The sequence below is a fragment of the Seriola lalandi genome, unplaced genomic scaffold (assembly GCF_002814215.2).
Source record: "Seriola lalandi dorsalis isolate HSWRI2012SDOR001 ecotype SW California unplaced genomic scaffold, Sedor1 jcf7180002054764, whole genome shotgun sequence".
Taxonomy (NCBI): domain Eukaryota; kingdom Metazoa; phylum Chordata; class Actinopteri; order Carangiformes; family Carangidae; genus Seriola; species Seriola lalandi.
The window spans coordinates 446,735-466,905 of NW_019525317.1; the positions used below are offsets into that span (position 1 = coordinate 446,735).

Sequence of the window (20,171 nt, forward strand, 5' to 3'; positions counted from 1 at the left end):
TGGGAATAAAAGCCTATAAAGTCCAAGTGATCCCTCTAAGTTTGAATGTTTTCGAGTTTAACAACTGCCTGAATTGAGATGTGAATGAATTTGAAGGACCTTGGCACCATCCTGTGAAAGTAAATTTCAAAAGGTTTTAACACGCTCCCCTCCCCCATCTTCATACTGTATGTGGGTGTAAAAGCTAACAAGCGTATTTCAAAGCGCACTCACATCCATTGTGCTCATGAACAATGTCAGAATGTCCCCTCAGTCACAACAATAAAAGATGGAGAACGGCATGTTTCTTTCTTTTTTTTTTTTTTTTTTTTGGCATGATCTTCCCACACACAGTTGCCTCGTAACAGGTCCGGGCTCATTGTGGAAATGCATATCTCTTGAGCACAATCCAAACGCTGAGCATCTGGCATTTTCAAATTACTGATGTGCTGCTGTTGACTGCTGTCATCAGAAACTGCTTGTTAGTAAACTATGGGATGTTTAGGGACTGCTCTACCTGATGAGCTTATGAAATTATGTTGTTTTCACCATGAAGTTGGGGAGAAAAAAAGTGTTGTTTGCAAGAAACAGTGGAGGTCCACTCAACACCTGTCTCGCTAAGAGAGGAAGGAGATCCTGGTAGTGAAGAAGCGGCACTCACACACTCACACGCACACACACACACACACACACACACACACACACACACACACTGGAAGTCTCTCAGGACCAGACAGGCTACTATGGAGCACACGCCAGTACCACAGGCTTGAATAATAGCACATGCATGTGTCTCCCGTTTTGCACCAGATTCATTTGCAAATGAGGGTGGTGCAGTATTTCGATCCACAAACACAGCGTCACGCAGATAATTGCAAGAAGCAGTATGGTAGTGATTTACGATAAATCCACAATGGGCAAATGATCACTATTTCTTTTTGTGTAATCAGTGTTTTCTTCATCCTCTTTATCCTTAAACACCGAGCAACAGTAGCGCCCTAGTTAATAAAGAACAAAGAGGCTCATTATTAACTCCATGTATGGGCTCAACTACTGAAAAATTATATTTTAGATTTCCATATTTTACACAAATCCTGTAGGATGTGTCCAGCATGAACAGAAAAGAGACGTTTAGCAGGTTGCTCTGTCTTTTCTTATCTGTGTTGCTGTTTTACCTTTTCTCTGTAACACACACACACACACACACTCTCTCTCCCCTCATGGGAGGGTCCGTGTTGAATGATAGATGACTCTTACTAAAGAGTCCGCTAAATTTAGAGCGCTGCTGCATCACTGGGCTCCAAAGTACATGGTGGGCACACACACACACACACACACACACATACACATACACACACACACACACACACAAACACACACACACACACACACACAGGTGTTTCAAAGGGTCATCCTGACTGTCTGTTTGAAGTGTATGCAGTCTTTCACCTCATACATTTTCAACCCGATCCTTGTCTTGTCGGTCCACATGAGCCCCTTGTGTGCACACTCACACACAAACACACACCAAATTTCATTCGTCATACAATTTTTTTTTTTCACACTCCCACAGATGTTTGTCCATGTGTTTGTGTGTGTTCTGAGTCATCATCTACCTCTGGGTCCAGGGCCCAGCTCAGGGCTAAGATCCCACCGCTTCACTCATAAATACTGTGACCATCGTCCAGCTGCATCTGAAGAGCGGCGGGGGGGGGGGGGGGGGGGGGGGTTACATCAGCCTTTATACACGATCCCTGTAAAATTGCACCAAGTGTTAAAATCCCTCTGACATACAGTCCAGTCGATTCACGCTCCTCTGGTACCCACACAGCAAATATTCACATTAAAGCAGTGGATTTATTGTTAACGGCACAGTAGCCATCCCTGGATTTCAGATAACGATTGGTCAGTCATGCAAAATAGCCTGGTTTGTATTCAGGTGGAGGATCTTATTGACAGCAGGGGTCGATAACCGTGGAAAGATGAAATGACAGAGAAAGAGGATGGAGGAATGGACAGAAAAGGTAGAGAAACACTTCCAGGGGCAAAGATCAAAAGAGGAAAAATATGGAGATGAAGGCAACAAAGGGAAAACTGTCAGAAATGGCTTCCCATTGGGACACATACCAGTTTATAACATGTTGGGAGGGAACAGCTGAAAGAAATAAAAGATATATATCACTCTGATGTCACTCCAACACAGTCTGTGCTGGATTTGAATAAATGAAATAATAATTTCATGAGCCTAATTGAAGCAGGCAGGTTTCGTCGTTGCGATCTCAGAATGATTTCACTCGTTCATCACAGACGTTATCTCATCACATTCCGCCAGAGCGTCTCTCAACCTCTGCTATCACAGTCTGCATCTCAAATGAAATCAGCCTTTTATTACACACATATTTTCCAAAACTGCATTCGTGCATTTTTCCATCATTTTTATTTCTTTCACATCTCACCGTCCCCAGATAATATTACCTCCACTTTATGAGCGTGGGAAGGGAAATACTATAGATCTGAGATAGGTGGGAATGCTGGAGAGGCCACTAAATGACAGGGTGGAGGAGCAATGGCTTTTATTACCTCACCCGACTGTGACTCTGCATGTATGTGTGAGTGTGTGTTCACTTCATAAGAGCTAACTCAAAGTTTAGTTCCCACAGATTAAAATGAACTAGTTCACATTCATCTTCCATTTTTTTTAATGAGCTGCTCTGAGTTCTTGTGTTTCAGTAGAACCTCCTCCCACCCATCCATCCATCCATCCCCCCAATCATTGCCACAGTACTCTGCACTGCTATAGAATCACAGACAGAGATTCAATTTAAAAGCCAAGAAAAAACAATGTAAGTAAATATTTTACAACTTAAACATTGTGTCATGAAGTAGGACAGCTCAACACAGATCGCTTTACAAATGTAATTCCACTCCGTATACATTTTTTTTATTATGCAGAAAAAAATAGTTGTAGTAAAGGTAAACTGTAGATGCAATGGAAATTTTATTTAGCCTGCATGAAATTATGCAGCAGTTGGAAAACAAAATAGATTAGATGCTGTTACAGGCTCCACCACTGGCTTCATTACAGCCGCTAGCTGAAAGATGTGCTATTATATATTTCACTTTGCATGCCAGGTGCTGTAGAACAGTTCTTCTTCTTCTGATGTTTTTTTGGTGGTTGGCAAACAGCTTTTTGGTTAGAGTTAACGATGCATACGCTCACATTCGTTAGTTGCAAACTGATCATTCAGTTCACCGTTCACTAAAAACACGAGCGCACAAACACACAAGTTTCAAGTCATTTGTGAAAAGTTAAAGTTACGTCTCTTCTGAGAAGTTCAAGTCGGTTCACATAAAGCTCAAGTCTTGAAAGTCTCGAGTAGTCTGTGACAAATTAAAGTCTCAAGTCCTTTACGACAAGTTAAAGTTAGGTCTCAAGTCTTTTGTGACTAGTCCAAGTCAGGTTTGAAAGTCCTGTGTGACAAGTAAAGACTCAAGTCATTTGAAATAAGTTTGATAATATTAAGTCACGTTTCAAGTCCTTAAGGACAAGTTTAAGTTAAGTCACAACTCTTCAAGAGCAATTTAATTTTAAGACTTTCAGGTTTCATGACTCAGGATCTATAATCAACGCGGCATTTGTCTATTCAAAACCTGGAGTCTTCAATAGTGTCTTTAGTCCTACTCAAGTCAAAGTCTCAGATCTACATCGCTCATATGTGTTTATTCTGAATGTGGAAATGGTTTGTATATGTGTGTCTAAAGGTAAAAAGATATGTGTGTATATGTCCACTGAGTAGTACTGATTAGTGTGTAAGTCATTGTGTGTTACTTAGTGTATGCCCATGTGTGTGCATTGTATAGCAGTTCTGTATGTGTTCACATATCGTCCTCAGTGTGTGTAGGTGTTTGTGTTTGAGTATCTGAAAGACTGAAGAGCTGTGATATCACTTTGTGGTAAATGGGAGCACAAAAGCCAAATAAAAGAAACAGCACTGTAAAAGCTGCTGTTCTGTGCCATTCATCATATTAATCTGGACAAAATTGGTTCAGTGAATCCCCTCTTCTCCCAGCGAATCTCTCCTTTTACCCTTCGCCCTCTCCCCCCTCTTACTTCCGTTGGGTTTCTTTTTTTCCTTTTTCCACCGATTTGTCTTATTTTCGTGCCAAATAGCACTCTCCAAACTCTCCTCCCAGACTTTCTGCCTACCCAGAAAGTTTTGAAGAGGGGAAAATTTATGTGCAGTGCAGCTGTTGCCTCCGACTGGCTAAGGCACTTCCTGAACTGAGGGTGGCTGTCAGAATCTACGGTGAAGATTTATTGTGCACATCCCACCCTGACCTTAAGTCTGGTAAAAGGAAAGGGTGAGAAAGAGAGAATTGAAGAGGAGATAGAGATGGAGAGGAGGACGAATAAGTGGAGGGCTGGTAAATTTGCCGTAGGAGTATCGGCAGTGCACATGTTGTCAGGGTTTAGGTAATCAAGAGGAGGCGTGTGATGGATGTGGTGTGGCACTAGACGAGATGGCACGATGTTCCCCCCCCCACATTCTGTCTCCTTTCACCGCTCTGCTAAAGGTCTGTGGCAACTTTCACCACTGTGTGGTTTGTACTGACGGTTTGAGCCTGTGGGACCATGTTTTCCTTTTTTTTGTCTTGCTGAAGTTCCTGTTGTTTCGCAATCTCTTCTCTCTCTCTCTCTCTCTCTCTTTTCTTCCTACTCACACAGTCATCCACATTACCTCAACGTCACAGTCTTTTACTCCATTGTTATATCTTCATCTGTATTTAAAGTAGCATGTACAGATATACAGTATCCACCAGGAGACAGTGACTCACTGTGTCTGCCAGACTGATGCAACAAACAAATCCAGCATTGTGCATGCATTAATAATGAGTGCAGGCCTTACTGGGAAAACACTTTTACCTCCTACATACTGTGATTACTGCACTTGTCACTGCTTTACACCAAGTGTTCAGCAGCATCTGCACGAAAATCACCAGATCACAAACTTTTCTTTGGAACTTAACAAGCTCATTGAATCATTCTCAGGTTTTGAGCCCAGGATTAGACTGAAATGTCCATGTCGCGTGGAAATATCTGAAAAGATTGAAATGAAAATGTAGAAATAAATGTTTCAGGTTAACTGCAATCATTATCAACACACCATGAGGCCACTATACACTCACCAAGCACGTTATTAGGAACACCTTACTAATAAGCAGTAGATCCTCCCTCTCAATACAGCCTCAGGCCAGAAACACACTGGCTGCGTGGCGGCTGTGGAATATGTTGGTTTTCTTTTCAGCGTTAGCAAGATTGCATAAAATTGACACCTCCCACCTCCCTCAAATGCATGCCGTGACAGTGGCTCAAAGAAATCCAACATTCGAGAGGCCTGCAAACTCTATGTAGAGAGATAGAGCTGGCATTAGCAACGACGCAGCCGCCACGCACAAGCAACACAGGCAGTGTGTTCCCAGTGTCAGTTCTTCGTGTCATGAATTCAACAAGATTTTGGAAACACTTCACCGCACATTCATGCATTTGATCAGTTTGGAGCATTATGAAGCTGGAAATAATGATTAGAAGATGGTAAATTGTGGCCATAAAGGGAAGCACATGGTCAGCAACTATACTCAGATAGGCTGTGGTATTCAAACTATGATTGATTGGTATTAAGGGGCCAAGAGAACATTCCCTACACCATTACACCACCACTGCCAGCCTGGACAGTTGACACAAGGCAGGTTGGGTCCCTGGATTCATGCTGTTGATACTGCAGAAATGCTGCTCACTGGATTTTTTTGGGTTTGTTTTTCTCACCAGTCTCAGTAAAAGCGCTAGAGATTGCTGTGTGTGAAAATCCCAGGAGATCACCAGCTTTTCTGGCACCAACAATCATCAAAAGTCACTGAGATCACATTTCTTCCCCATTCTGATGTTTGATGTGAACATTCACTGAAGCCCCTGACCTGTATCTGAAGGATTCCATGCACTGCACTGCTAAGAATATAATGCCAGTGTCACACCAACACTACCTGTTGCCATGGCACCACATAGACTTTCTCCAACAAGTGGAGCCAAAACAACAAAGGAAGTGACCTGAAGCGAGCCTGACCTACTTTAGCCTACTACTACTGCTTTCACTCAAACAGGACATGTCTTTTAAAACAATTAAAAGTATTTCTTACTGTGCTCCTCATGTCCCAACTATTCAAGAATAAATTTGGAAAAACAAAATAAACCGTTTCAATCACAGATTTTTTTCTTTTGTCACAGTCTCTCTACCAGAAGGACCCAACGTCCCACAACACCCACACACTCACCTGCAGCACTTCACTTCAGCCTGCGTCTTCGTGGTTGTGCAATGAGTGGAAGGAACTTTTTGTTATCTTCTATCGAATAGACTTTTTTCCAAGGTGGGGAGGCTAAACACACCATGCCATTCTGTGGTATGAGTGTTTTTTCTGCTGCACTCAACAGAAAGGTCAAGTTGTTTAACATGTTGGAGGTGTGCTGGTTACAAACCACAACAAAAAGCTTGTCACCTTCAGCCCCTTCACGATCTCAGTGTGGCTGTTTCTGTTTGAGCTAATCCTTCTGGAAATATTTAAAACTTTTTTATCGCTGACCAAATAGTGCAGAATATGTCCACATCTGGTTGATTAGATCTGGTTTTATTGAAAAACAGTTCTGCTAATGAACCTAATTTAGTGACAAACATGCTGCATTTCCTACAAGGTGTTCACAATATCAACAGCACCTTAACACAGCTGGCTGAAGCCAGGCCCAAGGAAAAGCCCTTTAACATCACACATATATCTGCTTTTGGTAAGTTAAAGTGATAGTTCACTTTAAGAAGATGAGTATAAAGCCAGTTAGCTCATACTCATTAGTATGCCGAGAGACTTCCCACCAGGCATCAAATATTCTTGGACATTATGTTATGTCCTTCATGGACATCACTTAACCCAAACCAGCCCAGGATTTTGATTGTTTTGCTCTAATTGTAGCCTAAAGGTGTGATTAATCTCAATACTCCCTCCAGGCTCTCAACCTTCAAGGCCTCAATTAAACCCCTGCACATACTGTACACAAAGTCACACCCTTGGTGCCGGTGTGAGACTTTAGTGCTCTCCTGGTCCAAACCGATTGCTATCGCACTCAGATCAGAGGATTTCTGTCTGAATAGAATTTAAAGTACAGTAATAAATGTTGCAGCGTAGTTGCATTTATCAGTCCAGACTTGAGAATAAAAGGGGAAGATGGTAAGAGAGAGGGTGATATTAAAGGACGAATATTTGGTTCGTATCATTTACCTCAAGAATAGAATCCCTCCATTCCATCCATCCAGCCACAACTCGAATACGAAAATACTGAATACACCCAGAGTACTGTCTGTTTACACTGTCTCGAAATATCAGAAAACACTAGATACTACTACAGACAGTGGTGGTTCACAGCTGAAGCTACAGCACAGCTTGACTTTGTGGGGCAGCTATGGAGACGCCCAGCTGAGTTTCCAACTGGGGGTGAAATGAGGTAATGACAGTTTCTGTAAGTGAATATTCTCTGTTTGCTAACAAACCCAAAGTGAAATACGTGAGGGACACTTATGTGGGCCGAAGTGTTCCCAAAACTAGCACTAGGAAATTATGTTAATTATTTGTGCAAGTGTGTGTTTTTTTTAGACAGTTAAAGGAAAAGGACTGTGTGTCTGCAAACAGACTGATGGTGAGGAGTTCAGTGTGTCACACACAAACACAGTTACAAAATAAAATACCTGTTTTTGTTTTTTTAGTTGTTTTGTTGGTGTAACGTGCTCCTCATTCACCATTTCTCATATCCAGCAGCAAACAATCTCACACCCTCATCTGTGTTGCACATGAACAAAGAGCACAAATCAATTTTAAATTATAGCAGGGATTTTCTTCTTTATTTATTTATTGAGTTTTGTTTATTTTTTGTGGCACTGTAAAACAATGAGGTATTCTTAAAAGCACATTCAAATGAGATGAAACATAGACAGGTAAGATATCATGCCTCTCCATTTGACTTAATGCAGACACTAAACATGCACATTCTGCAGTGAGTGCATGTTTAGTGTCTTTTGTTTTCAGTTTTTTCTGATTTTCTGTCAGCCTGAAAACGTCCTGCCAGGTTTTAAATGTTGTTTATTTACCTTATTTATTTTCCTCTGATAATCTAAGCACTTTTGTTCCTTTGTTGTTCCTGGTTGTCAACAGACTTTTTTCTATTCATAGGAAATTATAAAGGACATGTGCAACTCTGATTAGAGGGAATTAGAAAAATCTACTTCAGCTGTTTTTGTGAGTTCACAATTTAGTGTGAGTGTTTTAGTGAACATACGCATTCACTAGTTCTTTTAGCCTGGGGGTTTTCAAAGTCTGACACTATATGTGTTTATATTTTAGCAAATTAAAAGCTAGCCAAAAGCTATTAGCAGTTCATGTTTCCGTTGTACCAAAAATATCAGTGGATTACTTTTCATACAAAGTAATCCATAGTGATACTAATCAAAGTAATTGATACTGATCAAAACTTCTAAGGTTCTCATTCAAGTTCTGGAGTTTTCTCTCTCAAGTAGATTTATGGATGTTTATTTGCCATGGACATTGGAGACAATTATATGTTAGGAAGGTTTAAGCCACACTTAATCTAAAAATGTTCTGTATCATGTGTTTGTGTTCAGCTTTAATAGAGTTGTGATTCAGAGGAGTTCGCTTTTTGACGCAAATTGCTGCAATTAGGTGCTAAGGGTTTTAATTGTCTTCACGAGCTGTGGGTCACAGCCTCTGCTGCAGCTGCTGACCGTGTTGATAGTGCGGCCCAATCAATGAGCCAGACTTTAATAGGTGACTTTCAGTTTTCAGAACACGTCCATGCACCCGTCCCTTTCACCTCAAACAGGATCTTTGCCTCAGATTGCTGCCTAAATGTCAGGAAGGCTGGTGCTCTAGGAGAACCCACACCACTGTGAAGATTGCGTCTTGTAAGACACACAGTTTATTCAGAGAACAGACCAGACGAGATATTAATGAAGCTCAGAACACAGCAATAGGCAGGAACATAATCATTTTAATCTTTAATTTAGGCTGTTGTAACATCATTTTCTTTCCACAACTTGATTGCTGCGTTATGACAGTGTGCCAAAGTGCTCTGATTTCCCAAGATGCACAAGACAAAAAAAGGCAGGGGCATGTTACTACATCATTTAAACTTTTTTTCATCAACTCAAATTAAAAACATTTTACAATCACAATCATGCACAGAATGAGTGAGTGCAAATTTAACAAAAAAAATCAAACTTGTTAACCAATGAATTCTTAATCCAGTAGAATATAATATTTTTGCCAACCAGTCTTGTGGCCTCTCCGTGTGAGCGCTTTGTGATCACCACGCAAGACAAATAAACAATACAAGGACAGAGAAGTGCAGTATGAGTTGCTGTCAGTAGCCAGAATGAGCTCTGCCTTTATTTTTGTTCCCACAGGATCATGTCCACTATCAGTGTAGCACCGATGAAAGGAGATAAGTAGGTCACCAAATCCGTCCAATGAAAATCAGCCATGGGGATTCATGTTTACAACTTTACAACTTATGGTTCATTTGTTGTAAATGAGGCCTTCATGGACCAACAAGGAAAGTAGTAGTAATTTTTGTTGTTTTCACTACCAAGGAAACAAGAATACGGGTTTAAGGACAACTTACAGTAGACAGGCTCATAACCAGTGACATCAACCAATTCAAACCAAGGATGCTGAATACTGTATACATGGTACTGTATGTACTTTAGACCACTGGACCACCAGGACCCCCCCCCCCCCATTCATCCTATTACACAGTTCTTTCTCCACTCTGTTGCTCCATATAAACCCAACAGGGTGAGAAAGTCAATGTGATCAGTCTCACTAAAATGGGCATGCAGCCTAAAAACCCAGTGTGTGTGTGTGTGTGTGTGTGTGTGTGTGTGTGTGTGTGTGTGTGTGTGTTGTGTTGTGTGTGTGTGTGTGTGTATGCGTGTATGTGCCTGTGGCCCATTATGAGCTTATGAAGAGGTCATTTGGCTGTTGACTCCCACTCTCTGCTGGGAGCGGCTGTATAATTGCCATTCTAATTAGTCACTTTTGCCAGCCGGTAATTCATAGTCACCTTCAAGTATTTCTCCCATACACTGACACACACACACAGACACACACAGACGTGCACTCAGGACATCCTGTATAGACAAACACATACACACATGCACCAGAAACTATTCCTCCGCTTTTAGTCTCTTTTTAATTGTTTCTTCTATTTTTGTAATTATAGACTCTCAGACACCCAATTTTGAATGCCCACAACAACTGACATGATAATAGTTTTCATGTTGACACAGAGCTGATGATGATTTATGGCAATTATGTGTTAGTAAACAGCCCTTCTGCTAATGAATCTGGAGATTAAGTATTTTTTTGAGGCCAGACAAATGGGCCTGCATGAGAGCTTTGCTTTAATGATACTAAGAATAATTGAGCTTTTACACAACAATTTGTGACAAAATGTCTGATTTTCAGACAATTTGTAGAACCACATTTTAGCATATGGCGTTTAGTGGATGTTAAAAGAGATAAAATACCTCAATTCAAGGCCTCAAAAGAGGCAAACCAGGCAAATGTTTGGGGGAAGAGGAAAATGGCCCGTCATATTGGTACATTTTGCAATGATAATTATAAGCCCCTTTAAACTTCCCGTAAAGACACTGCACAATTCACTGCTGTTGCCCCAAAAGCCACCGTAATCAGAAAAATGTGTAAATTCTTGCGACTACCGATAGTTTGCACGTGAGGCATTTAGAGGACATCTGTAAATTGTAGCGTCTGTGAATAGTCGGCATGTGGGAGGGTTAGCGGATTCTTCGATGGGCTTCTTTGCCTGAGGCCCACCACAGTTATTGATCGCCACTGCTGTTGTACTTGTCATTGCTTACTTTGCTGCTATCCTTAATACCTTAAATCAGCTAGTGTTAGCTAATGTTGGCATATGTTAGCACTTCAAATAGATATGTGTAACTGACCTTACTGTCATTTTGCTGCCCCTATTACTCTTTTGTATGTACTACTTTTGCTAAATATTGCATCTGACAGATGAACATTTAAATGGTTTTATTTCCAAAGGGAGAAGAAAAGGGTGACCAGTTATCAAATATAAGAAAGAAATTGTAAAGTGTAAAATGTGCAGCTCAGGATAAAAATTATGGCACATTGGTCATTTTAGTTTTTGTAAACCAAATCATTGATCATCTCAGACTGATTTAAATCTGGTTCAAGGCCAGTGCCTTGGTCAAGGGCAATAGCACGACTATTTGTACCACCTACTATTCCTATCTTTTAGACAGTGAAACTAGAGCACCTGGAGAAACTCACATTAAAGCAGGGAGAACATGCAACTCTCTGAGGTGACAGTGCCAGTAATAAAATTTGACTTCTGTTTCTTTATTTTTGTATATATTATAATTTGCATAAACCCACTGCTTTCACATGCAAAGGTTTAGCATCATTACACTGACTCCTAACAATTACAACATCAAAGTCACTGATTTCATTTAAATGGTACAAAACTATATCTCCTTTGTTCTAATGTGATCATTTCCAGGATCATTTGGTACCCTGCCATCCAACCCCCTCCCCTCCCCTCAGCCAATACCTTCATTTTACACCTCTTCTTTCACTTTGCCCTCACACTAACTTTCTCATTTCCTCCTTGGCTCCTCCTCCCCACCCCTCCTTAAAGTCACCTTGTTTCCAACGCTCATCAATCTCTGTTGTGGATCCTTCCTCCAGAAGGCCCTATAGGACCTCCTCCCCCTCTTAACTCCCTGCCTCCACCTCTTTTACTTCCTCTTTCTGCCACCCTTCCCTCCCTCTCCTCAGTCCTGTTCCCCATGTCCACACTAGAAGCTAAAAATAACCTAATGTTTATAGGCATTTTTCTTGTCTTTGTCTGGTCACTGGTACACATGACTTAATTCATCACCTGATGACACCTGATGCAATAGATAACCCTTTAACAAATTCTGTCTTTGAAAAGCGTATAATTGTCAAGTTTAGTGCTCAGTTTTTGGAGCAGTAGTTGAAACTCAAAACTAATTATTTTAGATACTTTACACTTAATCTCTGGCAGTGAGGTTAGCTTCTGGAATTTTTAACCAGGATATAAATAAAACATTTGATGGATTTCCAAGGGGACCTTTATGATGTACAGGGCATCTTGGCATACAACGATAGCTTGGCTGTTGTTCTTATGCTTTCTTAAAGGCCAGGGTTCTTGGAACGAGCTCATTCGTATGAAGTGTCGTCTGGCCATGTCCAAAGGCAAAATGTTTATACCTGTTTCAAATGGCCTCACTCAAAGACGGGGTGAAGAGCCTGTCGTTGAAGAGAGAGTTGAGACGTGATGAATAGTAAAAATGGGAATAACAGCACACGCTTTTGGACAATCTGCTCTCATAGGTTTTCATGGTGTTGTGTTTGGCTGATCACTTTGTTGGATTGTTGGTTTTAGTAAGTTAAAAATATGATCGGACGCTGACCCTTTGATAGTGGTAGGTTTCAGATACAGTTTGATGATCTGACAAGCACTTAGTCTGAAGCATACTAGCACCTTTAGGGTCTATTGAGACTGTCCTCACCATAAAAACTAAATCTTGACATGATCTTGAACATTTAAAAGACTCTCCTCAAGGGAAATAGGTTAACGCCTGGCCAAAAAGTTGCTAGATTTGTCATAGTCACTTTTTCTTCTGGCTAGCAAGAAAATCTGTAATTTTGCAAGACTGGCTACAACTAGAAGAGAGTTAGCTAAAACTGCTAACCAGAGTGTGCATGTTTAAAACTGACTAATTAATATGCTGTCGTATTTGTTTAAACTTAAGTTTTACAGTGGTTTATAAGCTTTAAAAGTGTTAGCAGGCTAGCAGTTATTTTGACCTTTGAATAGGAACCTGGCTAGCTCCCCTTGTTCCGGTCTTCAGGTAAGCTAAGCTAACCTGTTGCTAGCTTTGTATTTAGGGTGCAGACTTGAGACTGGTAGGGCTCTAAACTCTTGGCAAAAAAGCAAATAACCGTATTCACAAAATGTCAAACTATTTCTCTAATAATTTACTTTCTTTAATTAAGCGTTCCTTGAATCGTCAGCCGTGTAATAAAGGTTGTCATCTTCCTCATACTCCCTTTCTCTTCTTCCCTCTCTTTCTTTAATCTCCGCCCTTCCTCTTTCCCTCTCCATCATCTCTCTGCCCCTGCTGATCTCAGATCACCCCCATCCCTCTTCATTCTTCTGCCATCTCTATCTCATTCCTCCATCTCTTGTTTGAAGCTAGAAGGTTGGGTTAGGTGACAGATCTCTTAAAGACTTTCAACTCCAAAGGACTTGAGGCAACAACTCCCACAGTCATGTTCTAATGGAGAGACAGGCGAGAAGAAAAGAGACCAAATAAACTGCAGAGAGAAAACGAGAGTGTGATAGAATGCGAGGGGGGGGCAGATAGCAATTTTGTTTTCTTCTTGCCGTCGAGTGCCCCAAGAGATGATGAGGGATCTTTGATGTGTGATGTTTCCGTTCTCTACCTCCTTCACTCTTGCTTTCACTTTCTTTGTCCTCTGGTTGTTTCATGTCCTCCTCTACTTTGTTTGTGTGGTTATTTATTTCATTCATCCCTTCCATCTGTCAATTTGCATCAGGCAGAGACACAGGAAAGTGGAGGGGTTTGGGAATACAAAACTTTTTGCTTTGCTTTCATAAGCTAGGCGAGCCAGAGCTGCTCTCCATAACTTTAACTTTGGCTTTGAAGTTTTTGAAGTCGACAATTAATGGCATCGGATTGATGTCTCTGCATTCATGTATGCGTGACTGTTAGTGGGTGGGTGTTATTACAAGTGGTATATCCTTGTGGAATCGCTGTCTCACGCTTTCTCACACAAACACACACCACTCATTTACACTTAGACTGTACACACTCTCACAGTGGCCTGTGGCTTTATTCAGATGTGTTTAGCTTTGGGTTTGTGCAACAGTGGATGCTGCTTTGTGTTATTTTCAGTTCTGAATTGTTTTAATGGACACCACCTACACACACACACACACACACACAGTAAATAGACACACAACAAAGGTTCGCTATTTGTGTGCGGCTGGCATCTGCCCATGCATAGCACTGCACCTGTTCATTCAAGTTCTAATCATTTTTCTGACAAGATGCCGAACGTTGTGACATCGCTGTCGACTGGATTACATTTCACTGGAGTCTGAAACTTAACCACTCACACTCCGTCAGCCTGACTATGACTAATTTAATTGTCTGAGCCAAGTTCTTCATAACCTTTGGGGTTTTTTTCCAATGCTGAACAGCAGTCTATGTCTATTGAGTGAGTGGTTAACAAGACTTAAAGTTTACAGCATCATAGTAGCCCTATGAGGCTATAAATGCACCACATATAAAGGAAACCAAATTGTATTAGGCAGAGATGCACCATCAATAGAGGCAAACCAGGCAATGCTTGGGGCCCCCAAGGGGAAAATGGGCCCCTGATAGCCCCTCATATTGCCACATTTTGTAATGACAACCATAAACCCACTTACACCTCCCATAAAAACACTATACAGTGCACTGCTGTTGCCTTAAGTGGGGTCCCTGATGATGTGTGATGTAGTTTGAATCTACCCATTGCCTGAATGTGCGGCGTTTAAGTGACATCTGTAAAATGTAGTGTCTACCGATAGTCTGCATGTGAGGAGTTTAGGTAACAGCTTTAAATTGTTGTGTCTACCGATATTCTGTATGCAAGGCATTCAAGGGACATCTGGAAATTGTACGTCAAGTGATAGTCTGCATGTCAGGCATTTAGGGGACATCTGTGAATCCTTAGGAAACAGCCCTGCATTAAAGAAAACCAAGGGACTGTTGGCGTGGGCTTGTTTTTCAGGTTTAAGAGAATCTGGGAGAATCAAAGGGCTGCTTTGACTAATAAACCCATGAGTTTTAAGACTTCAGATGCGAAAACACTGTGCAGCGGTTTATAATATTAGATTTGATGCAAGTTATTAGTGGCAATTACTCCATTGTAACATTAACGAGGTAAAGTGCAAAATCACCATGCTCACGTTAGACGGTAAACTACCAGAAATGTGCCGACACAGAAATTAATATGAATATTTATTTGAATCAATAAAGGGGCTTGGTTTTCTCTTGCAGTGCTTTTATCTGTCTGAACACGATCTAAGGCAGCTGCTGGCCACAACTGTTAACTGTTTTTGCAAGATGACATTCAGAATACCAGGCAACAATCTCATTACCACACTAACTTTTTCAAAGGCCCATTGATTTTATGTTGGCAAAGTTTCTCAGCTCTTAGCCTAAAATGATGCTGAACCCAAAATATATCCTATTAGTAGAAAGTGTTGACCTCCAGTAAGTTTAAAAAGTGGCTGTTAAACGTTAAACGTTTCCGCCCTTAAAGAACTACATCTGTCTTTGGCTTTAATAATGTCAAATACAGTTATCACCAGAAACAAAAAAACATCTCAAACCACTCATACTTTAGCCAAAATATCTGTTTCTCTTTTCCTAGCTAATGAGTCTTGTTTAAGAACTGTCTTTAAAGCTGAAGTCGGAAGGTGCCAAGTTTACCGTAACATTTCCATTTGCCTGGTCAGTTTCTGTTAACTTAATATATTCAGATGATAAATATTTGAACAAAATATCAGCTCTTTGCCACTTATCTAAAAATATTTGCATCCAAACTGCTGCTGTCCTCTTTCTCTTTTCACCTCATCTGGTTTCCAAAGTAGTAGCGAGTAGTGTGGCCACATAATTTTCTCCCTCCGTCTACCCCTGAGAGGGGGTCCCCAACTGGGCAGAAGCAGCCTCCTGTTGGGCAAGAGCGCCACACGGTTTCCCTCCTTTGAAGCCTGCAAGAGGAAGTCATCCAATAGGCGCTCAGATCCCATATGGGGCTCCCTTTGAAATACTGAACAGCAGAAACAGGGAAGAAGCAGCAGAGCACGGGAGGGAATAGTCTGCATGTGTAAATGTCAGAGGGATTAGTGTGTGTGTGTGTTCTCACGAACGTACATAACGTTCATTACACGTGGCAGCTGAGGAATAAAATGTAACCAGACTGAAAGAGAAGTCTCTAAAATCCAGGTGATAAAGCAACAGACACGTTAAAGATCAAGAGCACAAGCAAAGGACAAGATGAAGACGTATCCTGGAGACACGAGAAATCATAATATCAATTGCGCAGGAATTGTAGGTGAAAGGCTACCATGCATGTGTATGTACGTCCTAACATCCTAACTAGCTAATCAGCTAGTTACCACCTAATCATTTTCAGTCTCATCCGCAGCACCATCAAAACCCGCAATCAGATTATCCCCCCATTCACTCTGAGCTCTGACTCAGCAGATCAACATGCCGCATATGTGTTAAACAGCTGTGCGGAGCGATCACCAATAGGCCAGATGTTGTATCTCGCTCCTCCAATAACAGCGAAAATGAACTAGATTGATTAGAACTCCCATCTGCTGCACTAGCACAGTGTTAATAAGCAGGAGTGTGGAGCGCCCTTCATTAGAGAGGGGAGGTTACCCAAGGCTAAGTGTTCAAAGGCTGTCCCGTGTTATGTGAGAGGAGCTGAGAGGAAGAGGTGAAGCACCGGCCTGCTGAGTGCTGGCACTGCTGAGGTGAGGAAGAGCCGAAAGCAGAGGAAAAGAAAGGGAGAGACTGATGCACTCAGACAGACGGACAGACATGAGTGGGCTTGTTGCAATCAATTAAAATGCACGGGAACGACAGGGGAAATGGTCAAGCATGACAGAGAGCGGTACAGTCAAGCATTTATCAGAAAAGGTGAAACAGTTAATGTACTAATGCATTTCAGCTCAGCACACAGGAAGTCATTCAGTTTGAAAACTTCACCAGCAAAGAATTAATGTAAAAATTAGAGCTGTCTGTACTCAGTGAATCCCAAAGTGGAGCTGTAAGAGGAAAACACAAATTTTTCTAACTAAAGAAACCAGACCACAGATTCTTCCCTTTGGCACAAATTGATCTCTGACAAGACATTCATTGATCTCTTCTATATCTCCTATAATTATATGAGAAACAATGAGGAGTTATGGCAGGGGGGAAAAAATCTCAGTTTCTACTCAGATTGTATCTGTCAAGCCATGGTGTGTGTGTGTGTGTGTGTGTGTGCGTGTACGTGCGTGCGTGCGTGCGTGCGCGTGCATGCGTCTGCGTATTTCCTCTTACGTCTCCTCACATGAATTGATGAGAGAATACCTGCTGTCATAGCGTATTTGTAATGGGTGACTTGTACTCTGGTTTCATACAGATAGTGGTGCATCATTGAATAATTACCCCCATATAAAAAGGAAAGTCAATTACATCACCATCAGCAATTAATTTGTCAATCAATCTGCTGTCTCAAACATATGTGCTTCCAATGTTAAGAAGTTGCAGGTTTTTTCAGTCGTCTGACATCAGAAGATGTTGTTTGGTGAGGATTAATTCCCTGAGGAAGGCCAAGGCCAGACTGCTCTGTTCTTTGTGCAAGCTAATAGCGTAACCTCTTTTTGTACCTTGATTGTTTCTTCTTTGATGCAGAGACACCACAGCACCAAAGAAGAATTGGACATTATTCACTTAAAGATGCTATATGGAAGATTTTTTTGTTATCGCTACACAGCCAACATGAGCATTAGCAGCTGTTTACTCACCAGTCTAGAAGAAATGGTGCAAATTCAGCATCAAACTTAATTCCTTTACTCACCAAGAGCTGTCTCCAGCGGTGGATAGTAACGGCAGTCTTAGCTCCTATTTTGCTTCTGTTTAATAAGTCAGCCATGATTCCAGAACAAAGTCTGGAGTAGTAATATAAACATGTTCCGCGATGACACGCGTAACCTGGTTTCTCCAAGACATACGGTTACTTAAGGGGTCTAAGGCTATATGCTAACTGACAGGACGTTACGTTCCCATAGTGGAAAAGGCCTCTCTTATAGTGGCATATACTTAATATTTTAATGTGTTTGGAATCTGTATGGCATCCCCCCACCCCCATCAAGAAAAACATGTATATTATGTATTTAAATGTATTTTTATGCTGGGCATGTATGACTTCCTTGCACTGCTGAACATGATTTGGTAATAAGAGGAACTCAAAAGACATTCTCTGTATTTATCTCGTCCTCAGATCTGTGACAAGGAGTGGCATTACTACGTCATCAATGTGGAGTTCCCGGTGGTGACGCTCTACGTGGATGGAGTGACCTACGACCCCTACCTGGTGACAGACGACTGGCCCATCCACCCCTCACAGATTGACGTGCAGCTGACAGTCGGGGCCTGCTGGCAGGGTGAGTGTGGCAGAGCCGGGGGACGATGGTGATGATGATGATGATAAGTGTTTAGCCTGAAAAGTGCAGATATTCAGTCACTTTTCTTTAATAGAATTTATTCATCCTGCGCACAATTAAAAGTGAAACAATTCAAGTGAAGTAAAAGTTTTAATATAAAAGTCACAGTAAAATGAGGTATTTTGGCTTTTCTGCTGATTGAATACTTCTGCTACGTGCGAGCAAGTTCAAGAATATAAATAATACCGTCTGACGTATTATTACTAAAGGACTCATTGAGTGTTGAACATGTTCTTTGGCCTTGAATGAACAATGTAATTAAGAAGAACACTTAGTCTGCTTTTGACAAACGATTGAAGCAGTCTGAATGAAGGCGTACAATTAAACTGTCCTCTAAACTGATAGCTGCCACTAATTGCACAAGGGTAGAAGAAAGGGCACTTTTTCACACAGCACAGCCTACCGTTGATTTGATAGCCTAAATGAGACTGCTCAGTGATGCTTAGCCTTAGATAAAGAGTCAAGATATCTTTCTGTGCGGGAGCAGGAGCAGGTCATTTCATGTCGCTTTCATCTGCTGCGGTGACTCCTCGACACCACCACCCCCCCACCCACTCCTCCTCCTCCTCCTCCTCCCATTTCTTTCATTGAACACTGCAAGCCTTTAGGAGGATTAAAAGGGCCTTGAATAGAAGAGGGAGTTCAGAGACTATTTCTGCTTTTCTAGTTTGGGGCTAAGCCTCAGTAAAGAGTTGTAAAGGCAACACTGAAATCTTAACATAAGCCATTAGCCACAGCGGCTCGCCTTTTCAAAAGCGCTGAGATTTAAGTGTCCAGCATCTTGATTGCAAACACGTCGCAAAGATGAGCTCATTTATTGTCCGACTGGCTCCTGAAAAGCCTCAGCTCTGAATGCGATGAAAAGAAATTCAGCGTTTGCAGAAGCGCAGTGGTGGGGTTACCTCTGCTGTCTGCAGCTCATGTGATGACTTCATGTTTAGACAGGATGTGACAAGATGGAGTATGCACATGGATGGCTGAGTAAATAAAAACATTTGTCAGCTCAAAGCAGTTGGGGTTGCACGCAACAGTGATATTTTTGCAATATTTAATTAAATTTCACAATGTAGTTTCATGGTTCATAACGCTTAACTGGCAAGTCAGCATTGTCTAATGGAAATAGATTCTGTCCCGGCCACAGCAAATAAATATAATTTAGAATAATCATAATGCAGATATTTATCCAAAGAAACCATTACAGTGTGATGTGGTGAGATTCAGCCAGTGTGTAAAACCTACCTCAACCTGTCATTATGGGCTGCTACAGCACATGAATCAATTTTTATTAGTGGGGCAGTTTTACAACATGTCTGCACAGAAGGCATGAGGCGTGAGCAGCCCTGGTGCTCCATGTGGCTCTCCACAGGAGGCGTTCAGGCACAGTAGTGAGTTGTTACACAATCGCTGTAGTTATGCATGAAAAATGTAAAAAAACGGACCTGTTACATTGCGTTTATGGATGTATAACGTATGTAAAACATGAGACCATTAAGTGGCCTGTGTATCAGTCTGAGATACTGTAAAGTATCAAATTATATTTTCTGCTTCCACATAACCACGAGGTTGAGTTTCATCATCCGTCTATAAGGTATGCTTTCACACCTAATGTGCTTGGTTCAGTTTAAATGTACTCTAGCCAGTTTGGTTTGGCTTGTTTAGGCTGGTGTGGAAGCTGTCAATCAAACTCCAGTGTGGACTAAAAACCCAAGAG

At 41.4% G+C, this 20,171-nt stretch overlaps 1 protein-coding gene across 1 annotated transcript in view; it reads left to right on the top strand.

Moving 5' to 3' along the window:
* The window catches only part of LOC111668877 (calsyntenin-2), a 251,382-nt gene that overhangs the window by 190,488 nt on the left and 40,723 nt on the right, over positions 1-20,171 (top strand). Inside the window, exon 9 of the mRNA XM_023425028.2 lies at positions 18,238-18,400. Within this exon, the coding sequence (XP_023280796.1) occupies positions 18,238-18,400 (163 nt within the window). The remainder of the gene's footprint in view (positions 1-18,237; positions 18,401-20,171) is intronic.